This window comes from Chelon labrosus (genome assembly GCF_963514085.1).
Source record: "Chelon labrosus genome assembly, chromosome: 19".
In the NCBI taxonomy this organism is placed as follows: Eukaryota; Metazoa; Chordata; class Actinopteri; order Mugiliformes; family Mugilidae; genus Chelon; species Chelon labrosus.
This window is the reverse complement of record NC_140352.1, coordinates 20929953-20948094: the sequence shown is the minus strand read 5'-3', so window position 1 is coordinate 20948094 and position 18142 is coordinate 20929953. Positions and strand designations below refer to the sequence as shown.

At 46.3% G+C, this 18142-nt stretch overlaps 1 protein-coding gene across 1 annotated transcript; it reads right to left on the bottom strand.

The window, feature by feature from the left end:
* Window positions 1-96: 96 nt before the first annotated feature.
* Window positions 97-16569, bottom strand: LOC311504188 (proline-rich protein 12-like). Its single transcript, XM_084567194.1, has 15 exons — window positions 15410-16569; window positions 13385-13542; window positions 12827-12988; window positions 7791-12538; window positions 7364-7591; window positions 6510-7212; window positions 5847-6358; window positions 5519-5635; window positions 5179-5312; window positions 3946-4415; window positions 3706-3825; window positions 3137-3234; window positions 2715-2846; window positions 2238-2333; window positions 97-2132 (listed from the first exon to the last, which is right to left on the bottom strand). The coding sequence occupies exons 1-15, from the start codon at window positions 15490-15492 to the stop codon at window positions 1998-2000; spliced, it is 7896 nt and encodes a 2631-aa protein (XP_084423320.1). The 5' UTR covers window positions 15493-16569; the 3' UTR covers window positions 97-1997.
* Between the last annotated feature and the right edge of the window lie 1573 nt (window positions 16570-18142).

The window sequence follows — 18142 nt, the reverse complement described above, 5'->3', positions numbered from 1 at the left end:
TGTTTTCTTTTTGAAGGCCGTGGTTTGTAGTGCCATTGAATCGTGTTGTGTTAGACCGACACGCCCTTCTTTTGTTTTAATGATCCCATTGTAGTGTTTAAGTCAATACATGTTAACAGCGCCACAAACTACATCCACAATCATCCAGTTGAATTGTCACCTTTCTTGTTCTTGTTTTAACATAAACTGAACATTGTTACATTCATTTCCACTCTTGTACCTTATGTTTTGGACATGGAGTGTAGGAGCGTCACTTAAGAATGACAGTATCTGTGAGAATTCAGCATTTTAATTCAGTTGAATACTTTGATAAAAGACGTCTAAAACGGTTTTACACATTTATCAGTGTCTTTTCACTGGTGTACCTAATGTTTTGGCATGGAGTGTATATTAAAGTTCATGCATTTGTAGTGTTACAAACTTGCATCTATTGCAACATAACATAACCTAATTTTTCTGTTAGGTTGAGTGGGCGGAGCTAAATCGACAGACGCATGAGTCACCTGTGGTTTAAGCTCCTTTTTTCCCCTCTACTAGAGATGACAGTAAACATTACTGTGGCTGTTTGGAAAGTGAAAAGACACTCCTGCAATTACTAAAAGAAACGAAATCTAAATGAAGATGTTTAAGATTGACACTTAAGTGCTATGACCCAATCTCAACTCCTTGAAAAGCATTTTTAACTAGTAAGTGAAACACTCTTAGGTTTTGCACACATGTGGGAGCCTACATGCACACACGCAAAGAGAAATGAAACCATTTGTTCTTTGCAGATTTTATTTGTTTCTCAAATACAGGAGAGTTAATGTACAGAAGGACAAAGAATTTCATCAAGAACTGTACAATATTTACACATCTTTTTTTTCCTTTTTTATGGAAAATTAGATTGTTTTCAAAATAAGTCATAGTATGCACAAACATCAAAATGATAAAAATGAAAATGACTATTTCCTCTTTAAATATTACTTATTTATACTCCACCTTCCCACATGGGAAGTGGATAGTTAACTTCTTTTTCTTTGCACCTGCATGAGTGATGATTGAACAGAAGCACAACAATGTAAAGTTTCAAATAGATTTTGCCATTCTCCATTTTTTTTTTTAAACATTTTCTTTCTTTTTTTTATTTTGTTATTTTACACCCACTGTATTTGATACAATATTTCTGTCTCGGCGTCTGTACTTTGTGTATAGAGGGGAAGACGGCTTGGATATGTGGGTTATGATTGTATACTGAACCTGTGGAAAATAAAAAGGTATTTAAAATGTCAGGGCAGCGAACCAGAGCTTGTGAGAGTTTAAGTTAAAAACCTCCTCATATAAATAATAAAAATGTGTTTATATATTATCACACAGCTGACTGGTGCTGCCCTTCACTTAGCACAGAATGACAGAGAGAGAGCATTAATTAACACATTTCATGTTTTCTATCCGTGGATGATCACTCTGCTCACGGCATACTCTACACGCAGTTTAAAAAGCATTCTCACCATCTTCCACTCTTGTCCAAAAGCCAACAGCTGATGTTAGTCTTTTCAAAAAATAATTTATGTAAAAACTAAGCGGTAATAGTTTCTCTTTGAACTATTGTCTTTATGACACACAGTTAACAAGATGTCAGTGTCTCTTCGGTTGACTTGGCGTTTACGGCTCCTCCTTTTCGTCCCTTCGCCTCGCGTCTCTCCCCTTTCGGCACCGTCCGCTGACCCCCCCTAGTCCGGTGGGGTCCCCTTCTCACAAAGTAGGACATGTCTTTAGTCACTGATCAACAAGAAAGAAAAAACAAAACAAAACAAAAAAAAACAGAGGCCAGTGTCTGAGGTCATGTCAACAGACCCTCATCAAGGGCCTTAAAAATTCATCCTCAGATCTTAGAGATTTGAAGCGGGTCGGGGGGACTGTACAGTAGGATCCATCTTGTTCCATTTTAGTAATTTCTCGTAGTCTTTTAAATCCTCTTGCTTTGATTCACTGACTGTCTCTTGACGGACGTCGACTCAGGCTTTGGTGCTGAGCGTGAGCAGGTCGATGAAGGAGCCGAAGAGGGTGTCCAGCCAGCTCTGGTTGGCCATGCACTGCTGCACCACCTCCTCCTGGCCCGGGTCCTCGGCTGCCTGCTCTATGGTGTTAGTCTGGAAGAGTGAGACGGAACACCAATATGTGACAAATGCGGTGGCTTAACGCCAAAAAGGGAAGCAACGAGAACACGTGCAGTTACTAGAACCGCGGCGGCTTACCTCTTTCTTGCACTGTAAGAAGGTGTGGTATTTATAGTGATGCAGGGAGTGGTAGAGACTGTAGATCCGATACGACTCGGATGACAGTTTAAGGTCCTGTAAGAGAGAAACCACATTATAAACGAGTCACTTTTATGAAGACTGATAAACCAAATAATATCAAATTTATCTTACAGTTCTATGTTTATAGAAAGAAAAAAAAAAAGAAAAGTGGAGCAGGTTTGCAAACTTGCTGCAGGTGTTATCTGTCCCTTCACAGTAATGGTTAATGTTGTCAGTGGTTTCAGTGTCTCTATTTTCTCCTCACCCCGCTGCACGGCTCTCACATTTTCTAAAACTTGGACTAGCTTAGGGCTTCGAATCACTGTTTGTACAGATGCCAACAGATATAAATACGTGAGAACAAATACAATGGAAATAGATATAATGACTCCTCGTGCAAATGACTAAACGGGACAACGCTTCTCCCTTTCCTACCTGTGGTTTAGGCAGGGTCTTCTTGACTCTGTTGAGGGTCTTGCGGTTGTAAGCATCGCCGCTTAGCCGCACCCTCACCACTCCTGAGTCCAGAGGGTCCACAATGATCTGGGGGTAAGCATGCAGGACCTCCTGTCAAGAACGAGGTAGAAAACAGATTAACAAGAGTAATGTAAACTTGATTTTTTTAAATTTTCTTCAAAAATAAATACACAGATTATTTATTATTTGGTGTATATGATGCAGCTAATCCTCAAATCTAAAGCTAGAAGCGCCACTAGGCTATTTAACACCAGTCTAGCTTCCTGCAACACAGATATCAGCATGTTTTACAGGGTCAAATGTAAATGAAGGAAATACGGAAGTCTGATATAATAGTTTAAAAGAAACCACAGGAAGTTAGCATATTCAGTGCAGATTACCTGATGCTGAGAGCTCATGCTGACTCTCCTCAACAGCCTCCTCTTCTGTTCGCTCAGGATGCTGTCGATCTTCCTCATCGGGGGCAGGTAGAGCTCATCTGACGGCCAATCAAAGCAAAGGAAGTTTCATTAGTCATCATTCACGTAGCTGCCAATCACTGCTAATACCAAGGGCAAAGTCCAGGCAGCTCTTTCTGGCTGCAGATCTATCAGCATTCCCAGGGCTTCCCTCCAACCAGTCACACCTTGTTTATCTGGATTTCAAACACCATTAAAAGATTCATTTAACTGCGCGTGTGGACTACTCATTAACAAATCCTCTCCCTGGTGTGAGGGCAGTTTGTCCAGCTGGATGCTTTGACCTGGCAGCTGATACTTGTTAGAGATAGTGATGCTTATTCAAGCTGTCCAGCAGCAATACCAGCAGCAGTACTGTTTCAGCTGCTGCAGACATGCTACCAGACAGGCAGGTTGGGTTAGGACTGTTCTCACACAATGCACCTGAGCTTTTTAATCCATTTCTGTCATTTGGGTTATTATGTTGAGGAGGCCGTGTGTGCTGTTCTCACCGTCTGTGTCCTCCAGAGCTTGGATCATGTCAGGGTCCAGTGCTGTGCTCACCAGCATCTCCACGTAGCTCCTGAACATCTCCCTCATTGCACGGTTGTTCACGCCGCCTTTCACTGGCACTGAGTGGGCGAAAATAAGACTTTAACAACTAAACAATGGACCTACGAAAATCATAAATTCAAACGTGAAGAAAAATGAACTCAAACTGCAAAGCACTGAGAACCATAATGGGAACTTACTTTCATTTTCACTAGCTCCCTCCTCTGATGAGTCTGAGTCAGATGATGAAGGTACTTCCTTCAGCCACTTCTTTCTCTTCTTGGGCGGTGGCTCCGCCTTCACCTTGGCCGGCTTTGACTTAGGTGGTCGCTCAGCCTTTTCCTTCTCCTTCCTCTCCAATGCCTTCTTGTCTTCCTTCGCTCTCCCTCGTTCGGCTGCTCCACCACGTTTCTCTGCTTTCTCCTGCTGCGCTTGCACTCGCTTCTCCTTCTCCCTCTCTTTCTCATGGTCCCTCTCTTTCTCCTTGGCTTTGGGCACAGCAGCTGGGGCCTCCTTCTTCTCTCGTTGTTCCTTTGTCGTCGTGGTCGCTGTTCTAGTTTTCTCCCTCTGTTCGCGTTGGACTGGTGGAGCCACTTTCTCCTCTTTCTCTGGGACTTTCGTTGGCGCCTGAGTAGAGGGAGGTGATGCCATTCTGGGGAGGGACTGGCGTCTGAGGGACATGAAATGAATGAATGAAGTTTAACAGAACGTGCATATTCTGAAGTTGATCTCATCTCTCAGCTGCAGTCCGCATATACACCGATCAGGCATAATATTATGACCACATTCCTAATATTGCGTACGTCTCCCTTGTGCCCACCAAAAGGGTCCTATGGGTTGAGGGACGGTGCCTCTGATCCACAGATATTTGATCAGTTTGGGATCTAGTGAATTTGGAGGTCAGGTCAACACCTTGTGCTGTTCTTCATGTTTTTTTTTTTTTTTTGTTGTTTCTAAACCGTTTTTGTGTGTGTGTGTGTCTGTGTCAGGCTACATCCTGTTGGGGATGGCTGCTGCCATCAAGGAGTGTCATTGTTATGGGGTGGGGGTGTCTGGTGTGGTGTGGTCTGGTCTAGGTGGGTGCTACATGTCTAAGTAACATCCACATGAATGCCAGGTCCAAAAGTTTTACAGCAGAACAATGAATTGTCTCAAGATGGTCAAGAGTTATTTCCTTCTCTTGTCAGTGGTTTTAATTTTGGCTGATTTGTGTAAATCCTTTTTTTCTTTTCTCCTTAACTTCAACTCTGTGAACAAGTTTCCAAAATAGAAATGTTTTTACAATTAATAGCTAATTTCTGTAACTTGAGTTCAGTCAACAATATCCATCCCATATTATTTAGAATTGTAGTAGTGTAGTGTACATCTGGGATCTCATCTAGTAAATCTTAATCCCACATGGGCTGGATTTTCGGGGTGAAAAATATCAGTACCTGAGAGCAGGTGCAGCTCTGCGCCACGGTCTCCGGGAACACACTCTAACATAGTCCTTCTTGTTGACATTCTCCAGAAACTTGACATATATTCGCTGGTATCGCCTCTTAGCGTCTCCAAAGTAGCCAAGGTACTGAGGCAGAAACAGATGAAGATTTCATTACACAAAAGCAACATTTTGGGCGTCGTTACTTTGATGACAATGCGACAATATGGCCTGTAAGATACACATACAATGCTGCACGTAGTACGGTACTTCTATTGACTGTGAAAGGCATCTGAATCAACATGAAAGTATGCAGGTGTGGTTGGATTACTGTGAGCTTATGGTGAACTCACGTTGCTTGTGGCGCAGAACTGTCTCTGCCCATCTTTGATCTCAGGGCTGAACTTCTGTAGCAGGGCTTTCTGCACCCTCCATATGGGTGGAGGCTCACGGCCCGTCTGCAAGGCCAGCTGTGTAAAAACACATATCACACAGTTAAGTATAAAATGTCTTCGCCTCTTCACTGAAGGACTTAAGTGAAGGCATTTGCTAATTAAAAAGTGCCCCAAGTGATTTAGAGTTTTTTCCTTGGCAACAAATGTAACTAGCTTTTAGCTTGCACTGGCAGCATAAGGATTACACACATATACGCATAAACCACAGACATTCACACACAAATACCTTAAGTGTCCGAATGTCTTCCACCCGTACCACAAACTCATCCCTCTCTCTGAATATGCCCTCCCCTCCACTCTCGCTCTCATCCTCCTCACTCTCTCCAACAATGGCGGCATCTTCTTGCTTCTGGGCGAGGTGCAGCGAGGTGATCTTAGGCGCTGGGGCCTCCTCGGGAGAAGCGGGGGACTCCGGAGATGGCATGGGAGACTCCTCCTTCTGAGCTGAGGAAGGGGGAGGAGGGGAGGCTGGAGGGGGAGGCGTGGCAGGCTGAGGGACGGTGGTAGATGGTGGAGGTGGTGGGGAAGGGGATTTGGGAGCGACAGGGCTTGGAGGCTGGGAATCCTCCTGTTGCTGCTGTTCTTCTTCTTCTTCTGGTTGAGGCAGGGGTGAGGGGAGCGAGAGGGGAGGAAGGGGGGAATGAGAGGGAGAAGAGGATGAGGTGGGAGATGGAGGGACAGAGGGGGGTTCAGGAGTTGCAGGCTCTGGAGGAATCTCAGGGAGAGGAGCTGGAAGGACTGAGGGATGAGAAAAACAAATTAATTAAATTAAGTTTTAATCCATCATTTTATCCATATAGCAAACATTTAAATTAATTTTCTTCAGTGGAATTGCAAGTCAATAAAGAAAATTGGACATGATATTAAGAAAAGCAGACTCCCAGCCTACCATCAATCTTAGGGACACCCAGGGTTTCAAGCAGTGGTTCTCTCTCCTCTGTCATATCACTCTCTTCATCCCCTCCTGTGCTTCTTTCCTCCTCATTCTCATTCTCCTCCTCCTCCTGGTTCTCATCCATGTCTCCATCTTCTGGCTGAAGGACATCTGGTTCGTTGGACTGGGGCTGGTCGTGAGGGGTATGCATGGATGGCTGTGGACTCAGTGTGGGGGGCTGCAGTGTGGGGGTAAGAGGGGACTGAGCAGGCTGAGTCTGAGGTTGGTGAGGAGGAGGAGGTAGCGGGGCCTGGATATTGGAAGTTAGTTGAGGAGTGTCATAAAGAGCAGAAATGGCGGAGGAGATGCTCTTCTGGAGGTCCTGGTTCTTTCCGACAGAGTCCTCCTCATCTGAAGAGAAAGATGGCAAAGTCTCCAGGTTCCTCTTTAGCTCATCTTCTAAGCGCTTGGGGCTGGGGCAGTTTCCCAGAGCCAGGCCCCCATTTCCTTCACCGTCCCCAAATGGAGGGGGAGGCGGCGGAGGAGGAGGTGCAGGAGACAGTGGGCGAAGACCCCCTGGTTTACAGGGAGAAATGTCACCGTTGTCAGGTTCCATTCCTGGTGAGATGTCCAAGCCTGGAGGTCTCTTCCCCGTCTTCAGGAAGTCCAAGAATGAAGCAACAAAACCAGCCTTGGACTCAGAGTCCTTCTCATCCCCCTGGAAAAATACAAAACAGTCTGTGACTCAGCTCAAATACCACCACTACAGTAGTGAACACCACGATTATCAAAACAGTTATATCCAGTTAAATTTAATTTTGAACAATTCTGTGTTTAGCAGAGCAAGAATATAATCCAGTAGCTGTTACCCTTTCCTCCAGTCCCTCTTCGTCCACTCCTTCACTCATCATCTGGCCTTTATGTTTGTTCTTGTCCTGACTTCTGGTGCTTTCAGTGCTGCAGGGTGGTCCAGGACTTAGACCGAGTGAGGGAGCTGAGCCAACTGAGCCGTCTGACAAAGCAGGGTCCGTGCCAGACAAAGAGTCCGTCCTCAGCAAGGCATCAGAGGAGGACAGGGTACCAATTGGTAACTTGATCTGAAACATAAGAAAATAGTAATGTAAAAAAAAAAAATATCCCCTGAACGGATTAGATCCAGAAAGCTTTGATCAATTTTTAGTAATGAGCATTTAAAACAGGATGAAGAGAGGATCTCAGCCTAAAACTAAATGTGACTACACTGAAAATAAGAGTGAGAGATTGCACAAACAGGAAAAAAAAAACAGTGCCACCGACCTTGAGAGGTGGAATAGGCTCATGTTGCTGCTGCTGGGGCTGGTGATGGAGCTGCTGCTGTGTCTGCTGCTGATGGAGGTGATGGTGATGCATCTGATCTTGCTGCTCCTTCCCGCTCATTTCCATGTACATATCCTCCCTCCTTCCTCCTCTTCCTCGGCTTCCACGGCCCCTGCCCCTACCTCGTCCCTCCACACTGAATCCCGCTCCTACAGTCGTTCCACCCATCTCCCCCATCATACCTCGTGGAGTGTAGGGCTCAGGCATAGGGCGGATGCGGGGTCTGCCTCTTGGCCTTGGTGGACCCTCTCTTTTGGGCCTAGTGGGCTTTCGGCCTCTCTTCTTGGGTCCATCTGGAGGCAGAATTGCATGTGAACCCATGGATGAGTAGCTAGATGAATGGTAGAAATCTATGTCACCCATTAAAGGGCTGAGAGACCCACTTCCTCCACCTCCCTTTCTACAACTGGACACCAGATCAGGCAATAGGTCCGGCAGTCTCCGGCTGTTCAACCGGATGTCAGCTGGCTGGTCAGCTTTATCCTCATCATCTTCAAACTCATATTCTTGTGCGTAACTTTTCTTAGGCAGTGTGTTGGGGTCCCTGCGCTCCTTTAACAGGTGGAAAGAACTGGACTTGAGAAGCTTCTTAGGACGAGATGAGCAGAAAATTGGAGACTGGAGGCCTCCAGAACCAGTTCCTGCACTAGTTCCTCCAGGCCCAGCAGACAGTTTAGCTCCAGAGTTGTTGGGGCCAGCATTATTTGAGCCCATACCCATAGCTGGACCTTGGGACTGTATCAATCCTAGCTGTTCAGTGTTGACAGTGGAAGGAAGCTCGTGTGTTTTAAGGGAGTCCAGATCCAAAGTCATGGTGTTGTTGTTGGGTTCTTCCAGGCCATGACAGTAAGGTTCATATCCTTGGTCTCCACCATGGTGACCCATTATGTCATAGCTAGGTCCACTACTTCCCCCTGCTCCACCTGCACCCTGTCCAGCTTTGAGGGAATCCATTCCCTCTTGTCCAGTGTGGCTTTCATTCATTTCCTCTTGCCCTGGTCCTGCACCACCAGCACAACTTGACTTGTAGTCCTCTGCACAAAACATGTCTTCCATTCCTGGAAAAAAAGAGCGGTCCTCATCCTGAAGGAGGGAGTCTGGGAAACAGATAGACGTTAGGGGTACAAAGCGGTTACTTTGTTGATTCTGGTCTGCTTTCTCCACTGGGCTGACTGTGTCAAACTGGTGCTGTTCTGAGCGCTGTTGGTCCATCTGGCTCTGTTGAGGGGTAAGCTGGGCAGAAAGTGGCTGCTGTGGGTCAGGCTGATGAGGGTGAGGGGGCTGCTGCTGAGAGTGGGGTTGGTTGTGAGGGTGGTGAGAATGAGTTTGTTGGTGCTGTGAGGCTGGGTGCTGCTGTTGTTGCTGCTGCGCATGGTGCTGTGAAAGATGGTGCATGTGGGATGGGTTGGATAAGCCTATATCGGGTTCAGTAAGGAAAGAGTGTAGTTCAGAAGCTGTGTGTTGCTGTGAGTGGTGTGTTTGTTGTGTCTGATGGTGCGATGGGTGCTGCCTCTGCTGATCTTGCTGCTGCTGTCTGTGGCGCTCACTGCTACCTCCACTCCGTCCTGCGCTGCCTGGTCCACCGCGTCTGTCTTCTGCGACACCAACGTCTGTGCTGGAGGTCTGAGAAAGAGAGCGCTCAAGCATGTCCAAGGAAGAGACTACTGAGCTTTGTTTAACCTGGTTTTGCTCGTGCTGATGAGGAGGGGGCCCATGGTTGTAGTGAGCTGCTGCCACCTCCAATGCTTGGGATTGCAGCTGGAGCTGGAGCTGGGTGGTCTGGGACTGAGACTGAGCCTGATGTTTACTAGAACCAAGTCTCCCACCTGCACTTTCCATTACAGCTTGTTGTTGGCTAATAGAGTGCGTCTGCTGTTGGGGAAGAGAGTCCATTTTATGGTGCTGTTGATGCTGTGTGTGAGAATCGATTTTGTGATGCTGCTGATGCGGATGGGAGTCCATCTTCTGGTGCTGTTGATGCTGAGGGTGGGTGTCCATTTTCGGGTGCTGCTGATGTGGTTGGTGGGAGTCCATTTTGTGATGCTGTTGGTGCTGCCGATGAGAGTCCATTTTGTGGTGCGGTTGTTGATGTTGTTGGTGGGAGTCCATCTTGTGGTGCTGTGGATGGGGCTCCAGCTTGTTGCGGGTGGTGTGGGACAGCACTGACTGGAGGAGGTGTGGCGGCTGACGAGACTGGTCAGTGGGAGAGTCCATGAGGGACGCAGGAGTTTGAGACTGGACTTCTGGTGTTTTGCGAGGATAAGGGATTTCTGCTCGATCCTGTGGTTTCTTTTGGAGCTCCATTTGGGTGTGGGGTGGTATCTGTGAGTGTGACGACACATGCTGACTATGTGTGGAGTGTTGGGGAGCAAGGGAGTGCTGGGTGTATGGGTCACCTCGGCCATAGTGGACAACTGAGCCGAGGTTATCATGGTGATGTAGGTGGGAGTGCACTTGCTCAGCGCTGCCTCTACCTCCACTGCTCCTGCTGCTTCCAACAGACCTCTCGTTCCTTTGCTGCTGTTGATGATGGTGTTGTTGATGTTGTTGCTGTTGTTTCTTTAGCGACATTTCCAACTGGGTGTCCAGCCCTGAGATGGACCCTCCAGAACCTGCATTTCCTACTCCACCCGTGGAAGTGGCACTGTGAGTACGTATGACACTCTGGGGGTGGTACCTCTCTTCGGAGGTCTTACTCATGTCATAGCTCATCCCTTTGCCTGAGTCAGTGGTTGGAGGTACTGACTGAGGCTGTGGTTGTGTTTGTTGAGATGTCTGTTGGGGCTGGGGATGGTGATGAGCAGCCTGAGGAGCAGGACTAGCCTGGGCTTGCAGCAGGTGCTGGATCAAGAACTCGTCATCGTCATCTACTTCCTCTTGGGATCTCTGAGTTCCCACTCCTAGCATAGAAGTGTCCGCTTTTGTTTTAGACGAGGTGGAATGATATGACTGAGGTTGGGAGGGAGGGCCTCTGTTGTCAGGGAAGCCTTGCGGTGAGGCTAGAAAAGTTGGGGAGAGAACTGAGGAAATATATTTATTTGAGCCTGCACCTCCTGGTGACTGAGTGGGGCAGGTGGGCACTGGGGAGTGCAACCCTGGACGAATGATGCCTGAGTTGCCTGATGGGGAGGGGCTGGAGTCAGGAATATGATAAGATCCTCCACCACTACCTCCTCCACCTCTCTCATTTGTCATACTATTTCCTCCTCCCCCCCCTGACCCAGAGTTTCCACTTCCTGTGCCACCACTGCTTCCTCCCCCAGATGCTCCACTACCTGATGAACCACTGGATCTTAAAAGGGCTGGTGAGTGACCTGGGGCTCCATACCCAAGTGATGGGCTTCCAGCTCCACCTAGAGAGGATGGAAGTGATCCATAAGCAGAGTCAGATCCATATATATCAGTGGAGTATGACTGGCTTCGCCCTCCTAAACTTCCATAACCTTTCCCACCAGTACCTGAACTCAGGTCTTGGGCTTGTGGTGAACTAAAGCCTCCGTAGGACTGAGCCAGATGGGATGGAGGGGGTTGATTTGGGGAATATGACTGTGTCTGTTGTTGGGGTGGGGTCTGACCAGTCAGAGCAGAGGTGGGGGTCTTCACTGGGGGAACAGGTGAACCATAGCCAGAGAGGCAGGATTTGGGGAGAGACTGGGGAGCTGAAGTGGATGTGGCAGGGGGCTGCTGCTGAGGGGCTGGGGGAGGCGGAGCTGGCTGGGGAGGTGGCTGCTGCCTGGAAGGGGCTGCACTGGAGCTGGAGGTGGGAATTGAGTTGGAAGGATGTGCCCCCGAAGTGGCGGAAGAAGAGGAGGAAGAGGAGGAGGTAGAGGAGGCAGATGGGGGGGTGTGAGGAGTTCTTGAGGATGATGCCGAACTGCCAGAAGAATAACCACTGCTAGAGCTGCTTTTGGTACCTTTCCCAGCTGAGGAAGAAGACGATGACGAAGAGGATGAGGAATAGGGAGGCTGAATGATTGGCCGATACTGCTCAGTACGAGAGGGGGGCTTGTGGTCAGATGAGGGGCTCTGGTCACCCAATGGGCTGCAAGAAAGTCCAGCGTGCCTGTGGTGTGTGGCAATCTGCTGGTAACCTGCCCCTCCACAGCTGAGGTAGTGCTGCAGAGAGTGGGCGGCAGAAGACGAGAGCTGCGACTGAGCAGGAGTGGGCCGCTGGTAGTGCTTGATGACGCTGTCCTGGCGGGGCACGGCCCTCTCCTGAGCCGAGTTAGACTGGGATTGGGACTGAGGCTGGGGCTGGGCCGAGGAAAACACTGATGGATTATACAGCTGGGAGGACTGATCCTGTAGCTGTGATGACAGCAGGTTGAACTGGTGCGACTGCAGGTGTCTGGCAGAGGACGCCTGGGCTGATGTGGCACCCGTGGGATCCTGGCTGCCCCTGTAGGCAGCTGCAGCAGCACCCTGTGAGGACAGGAGTCTATCAAAACCCAGACTCGACTGGGAAGGGGCTTTGATGTGTATTAGGGGGTCATGTGGGGAGAGGAGGCCATTGGATGTGGGACTAAACGTTGGTGTGTCCTGGAGGGAAAGGGAGGCGGTAGGGAAAGAGCGGCTGGAGAAGGATGCTGGATGTTGATAGGCTGATAGAGCGGAGGAGGAGGGGAAGGAGCCAGAGCCAGGAAGGGCTCCAGAGATGAACAGTTCAGGAGGAGCAGGCGTGTGCATTGCTGTTAGGAAAAGGAAGAAATTACAAAATTACTCAGTAACTGTCAAACTTTCATTTGAATGCAACGTAAATAAAACAAGAATAAGTGTGTAAACAAATATTAGTCTAACAACATGTACTGTGAAATGTGTAAACTGTATAAGAGAATGTTCACATAGCAACACTGTCAAAACAATAATGCAGTCAAACATTGGGAGGTTTTTTTTTCTTCTATTTTTTTTAAATGTCATATTGACTGTGGGGCCCGTTTGAATGTCAACACATCAGGGAAGATCTAACACAGCCCCACCTGTCTGCCAGGATGGTGTACGGAACTGAGATAGAAGGGAGGAGGCAGAGGGCGGAGGCTGGGGGCCCCGGGACTCCAGGGCTGAGATCAGATTCATCACAGAGGCATCCGGGGCAGAGGGGGTGGCATGGTGCAGGCCGGTGTCAAACAGCCCTGACAGACCTTCAGGTAGAATACACAGATGAAAACAATGAAAAGTGATTCACTGCAACTCTTTGCACGAACACACATAAAATAAGAAAAACTATACAAGAAAAGTATTTCATGACAGTTTACTTGGAAAGCCTTCTCTAATGCAATTGCAGAATCTGAAACACGATTACAGAAGTTGTACATATAACTTCAATTATTAATGTTGCTCAAAACAATCCATAAGACACTGGAAAACCCATATGAGAATGAATGCAGGCTTTAACATCTACGGCTTGGACTCAATTGAGGCATAATGTGCACATTTTTCAATGACAATAATCTACCAGGGCCTACATGGACAGACACAATAATTCATTGCCTGGGCCCCTTATGGTGGTGACATGGAAGGTATGACATTTATCTTACCCAAACTCCGTCCAGCTGCTCCCCAAGCCCCGCCTTGGCCAGAGCTCCCTGGGTGGTGATTGGTGGCATAGCCCTGCAGAGGGTGTGGGGTGGCGTAGGCTTGTCTGTGAAGGAGCTCAGACTCGGGGTGGGATGATCTAGAACTCCCATATACAAGACTGGGAAGAAAAGGGGGGGGTTGGTGAAGTGTCATTAATATCAGAGAAAATTTACATAAACTTAATCTGCTTCCTAAATGTGACCCTTGAGAGAAGACCATCTACGCTCGAGTCAGTTTAAAAAGAAAAATCTGACATGCAAGAAAACAGTTATTCAAAAAAAATAGATCTCAACAGATGTCAGATGTCTCCAGGCTCTCCATTAGCTTGGCCTGCATATTTGTCTTAAAAGCTTCTCAGCAGCAATCCACAGGTGTAACTCTCCAATGAGTCAGATTTATTCTTTAACAATTACAGAGTGACGAACTTGATAATACCAAAGTGTATTTATGCAAATCTGTCAAACCAGCAATATAAGTTTCATGCAAAAATAATAGGATGGTTAATTTGCAATTATAATCATGGAACCACAAGAGCCAAACATTGCATAATTTGATTTTTTTCAAACCAAATAAGCTCCTTACACGGCTTTAAAGAGTATTCAGTTGCAAAAATGTGTTTTACAAAGGACAGATGAAATGCGTGGCTGGCTGCTCAGATAACATGCTAGCATTGGGGCTGCTGCTAGCACCGCCGCCTAGCACCACTGCACACCACACAGCAGCTATGGAAGAAATGCAGAGACTAGGCCCGAACTGCAAGGCCAGTCCTACGTATAAATAAAGCGTGGGTAACCAACACTCGGAATATGGCCATGTGGAAAATAAAGTGTTCTCGGTTTCTACCACAACACGGCCGGTTTATACGCCTTTAGCCAGTGATTGTGGATGCAGCTAACAGCTGGATGGTGCAGGTCGACGCAAATGCATGCTTAGCTGCATGCAAACACTAGCAACTAGCACGGTTTGTTTAGCCAAATATCGCCTCCCGGGGGAGCACTGTGGCTTTCTAGTGCGATCACGGAACTGAATCTGCGATAAAATCTCACATGTGTGCAGCGAACAAGAGGCGACTGTGCTGGCGTGCACGGGCCTCGACTGACTTTCCTGCAACATAACGCTAGCTCGCAGGCTAGCTAAGGCTAAAAAGAGCTGTCTTACACAGCCCATGCAATTTTCATCACCACATCACACATTCACCTTGGCCTTATCATTTATTACAGATATCCAGCAAAAATTAAAAAGTTTGACGCAAGAAGAATTTGGCAGGATTTTATTATGCAAATGACCCCCCCCCCCCCCCTCAAAAAAACCCCCACCACCAATTATCTGGATCACGCTTTCGCAAAATGCATCCAAAAACTCATTTCTGACTGTGTAGCATCATCCCCTAATTTGAATTTAGATTTCCTGTTTTCTCCATGCCGTACGGATTTAAGAGCTGCTTAATTAAACGTGTCCCCTCGGCTAATATTCATCAGTTTGTCTTGTTGATGTCTGTCAGGGGGGCTTGCTGTGTGGAGGGGTTTGCTGCGTCTGCACTCTTCGCAGTTTCCTATCAATCCTTTGAATTTATCTATCAGGGTCTGTGTCCAGGCCTGCACTCTCTCTCTCTCTCTCTCTCTCTCTCACACACACGCATACACATAGACATACAGAGGGAACAATAATTCCTATGGATACTCCAGACACCCCCCCCCCCCCCCCCCCCCAAACCCCGCCAGGTCCACCTAAAAACCCATGTCTGTCAATCACATTCAATTCATATCCCCAACCTTTCTCCACCCCGCCCACCCCCACGAACCTCACTCGTCCGTTCCTGTTTATAATATTATTACTATGCAACTGTTTGGATGACAATGCACTGCACATAAAGGCAAGGCATGGCGCTACAAATGAAGCCAGTGGCGACAATTTGTTTACACGGGTCACATCGTGCCCTGCAAAGTACCACTGATGCATGCACATTGTCTGAATCCAATGCATACCTTGCTTTTGCCGATCTCTCGTAACTCCATCCTGCTCCTGCGCCCAAATCGCCAAATCCTGTTCCCGGGTAATTTCTATCCATTTATGCCGTGTACAGTGTGTGTGATGAGGATGAAAGCAACGAGGACGTCGCAGGGCAGATTACGGAAAAAAATCCAGTCTTTCCCGTTCTCGTTTTCAGGCTATTTTCCCCGGTTTCATAAGCAAGTCCTCAGGAGTGGAAAACAGCATATTGAAAGAGAAATGGAGGGGAGGAGGAGAAAGCTGGATGAAAAAAGAGGGGGGTCTACGGGGTTATAATCCAACCACCTCCAAAAATGCCAGTCTTTCTCCTTTTCCTTCGCCTTTCACCTTTATCATTTCCACGAATGCAGATTTAGGGTAAAATCTGTCATGATGAAGATGCCGCGGATTTGGCCGGTGATGGCTGAATTGCTGATAAACATTTGACTTGAATGCGTCCTTTTTCGCCGTCTCTCCTCCCCTTTCTTTAGGCTAGTTTTTGGCTACGCTGCTAGCGCCAGAAAAGATTGCAATCGACAGGCCACGTTGGTAGCAATCATTCCCCCACAGACGAGCTAAAGAAATCCCCAATTTCAAAATCTCTTTTTTTCTCTCTCGTTGCATGCAAATCGTTCCCACCCCCCTCCGGAGCAGAGCTGTGTGTGCTAGCAGCAGATGCTAGCTGTCAGTAACGACGCATCAAAATAAAACAGGGCTGCTTTTATTTCCCCAAATGCCTCCGTTTCTCTTTTAGCCATTCAAGTAAAAGCGACGACGAGTTTGCTCTCCACGGAGAAGGAAAAAAAATAGCCGATGAAAACATGTAAACCGAACGAGGAAGTGCAAAGAAAGCAGGCCGCGTTTTAATATTTTTTACTCATTTTCCTCCGGAGACGCCATTTTTGAAGGCGGCTGGCCGCTGTCCGTCCTCCCTCTCCCTCTCTGTGTCTCACCGCCGAGACTCACTCAGTGTCTGCGGTGACCTCCATTCACCGGCCCTCAGTCTGCCAGCCAGCTCTGCTTGCTTTTACACACTTTTATCATATCTGTTCATTAATTCTTTATTTTTTTTTAAATTATTATTATTTACACTAACTATTTTTTGTTTTTGCTCCGAACGCCGCGATTATTTCAGAGGCGTTCGAGTGCGACCACAAAAATCTGTAATAATCAGATTTATGGGCCTTCTTCAAAAAAAATAAAAATAAAAATAAAAAAATAAATAAAAATTTACATTCAGATTCTGCAACCTGGTTAAGAGAACAGTGTATTTTCTGCTTCTGATTAGATGTTTAATTAATTGATAAGACTGCAGTTTTCCTCTGGTGAGTATTTCCTCCCATACATTATTGTTATTAGTATTTTAGTTCTTATTATTTAGAGAACCTGCCTGCCTGATCTCCATATGCACACATTTTCTTACGCCAGCAGATGGCACACTGGATTTTATGGCTATTATAAAGTAGGAGGAATCACTGGGTGCTGAGACAAGAGAGGTGTTTTTATGTGTATACCTTGCTCTTGATCACAGGTTTTCTTCTGACACACTGTGATTGGCTTGACATCTTAACCTGTAATTGTCTTCCAGTCGAGAAATAAGCAGGATAAAGTATCATAAAGGTGTTCCAATAGATGTTAGGATTAGTCATATAAATGTGATCTCCTTTGTTTAATAGTGATTCTCTCTGGAGGCCCATTTGACCAGAAATCCATCTTTGTTTGTGTGTGAGTGTTTGCTGTCCTCTAGTGGCGAAGTTGAATACTGTTACTGAAATACTAAAACATTTAATTCTTTGGATATTTTGTACTTTTTGAGTCACTATAGATGCGAAAACACGGCCGCAAAAAGTGTCTCTCATGTTTTGGCATGTCTTTCCTTTGACCTACAGTATCTATAACATGAAAAGAGGACACATCATCCCAGTACTTGTTGTTTTATTTTGATGTAACTTTAGTATCACTAGATCGCCCGGCCTCTTTATGCTGTGTCATTATGAGTGGGCTGTAACTGCAGACACCAGAATGATGCAGGTGCATATAATATTTAGATCACGCAGGGATATAAACACTTGAATATGAATTTAAAATTCACTCAAGCTATAATAAAATAATGGAGCACACACTGAGCGCCATCTTGAGAAAAGAAAAAAACAAACAAAAAAACACTGGACTGTGAAGTTTTCGTATTAATAATTGATAACATAGCCTCTTGCGAGTATTTCACTGTTGTATAGGATTATTCTTTGTGCTGCAGAAATGGCACAGTGTGTAACCTGAGAAGTTGTTTCTCATTTTCTGAATAAAAAAGTATCCAGGTGGCTATTATTCTAGTGCACAAATGCACAAAAATGTCAATTTAGTTCAATACAGAGAGATAATTTTGTTTGAGAAGCAGGTTCATAACCAAAACTATTATTTTTTCCAAATACTTATTTTAATAACAATTTGTTTGATTTGGATTCATAAAATATAGGGATGTGGAAAAGGAATGGTAATGCCATCTCTATTGTATTTTTGTGTTACATTCAGAAGTGCATGCGACTTGAAAGTTTTGCAGCTACCACTGTTGCCCATAAAGTTGGAATAAAATATTGTTTACCTCCTCTCATGAAAGGATTGTGACAATGTGATTTATTCTTGACAGATAAAGTGTATGTCTTCTCAAAACTTTATGGATCAGTCCTTTCCAAACATATAACTGGTGAGAAATGTGTTTGAAAACGAAATTA

What these genes read in the sequence shown, in the direction of transcription:
- LOC311504188 (XM_084567194.1), bottom strand. Translation starts at nt 15,492, where the DNA reads ATGGATAGAAATTACCCGGGAACAGGATTTGGCGATTTGGGCGCAGGA. An exon ending in GAGAGATCGGCAAAAGCAAG is followed by an intron (nt 13,543 to 15,409) that starts GTATGCATTGGA and finishes TTTTCTTCCCAG; the next exon opens with TCTTGTATATGGGAGTTCTA. An exon ending in GGGAGCTAGTGAAAATGAAA is followed by an intron (nt 3,826 to 3,945) that starts GTAAGTTCCCAT and finishes TCGCCCACTCAG; the next exon opens with TGCCAGTGAAAGGCGGCGTG.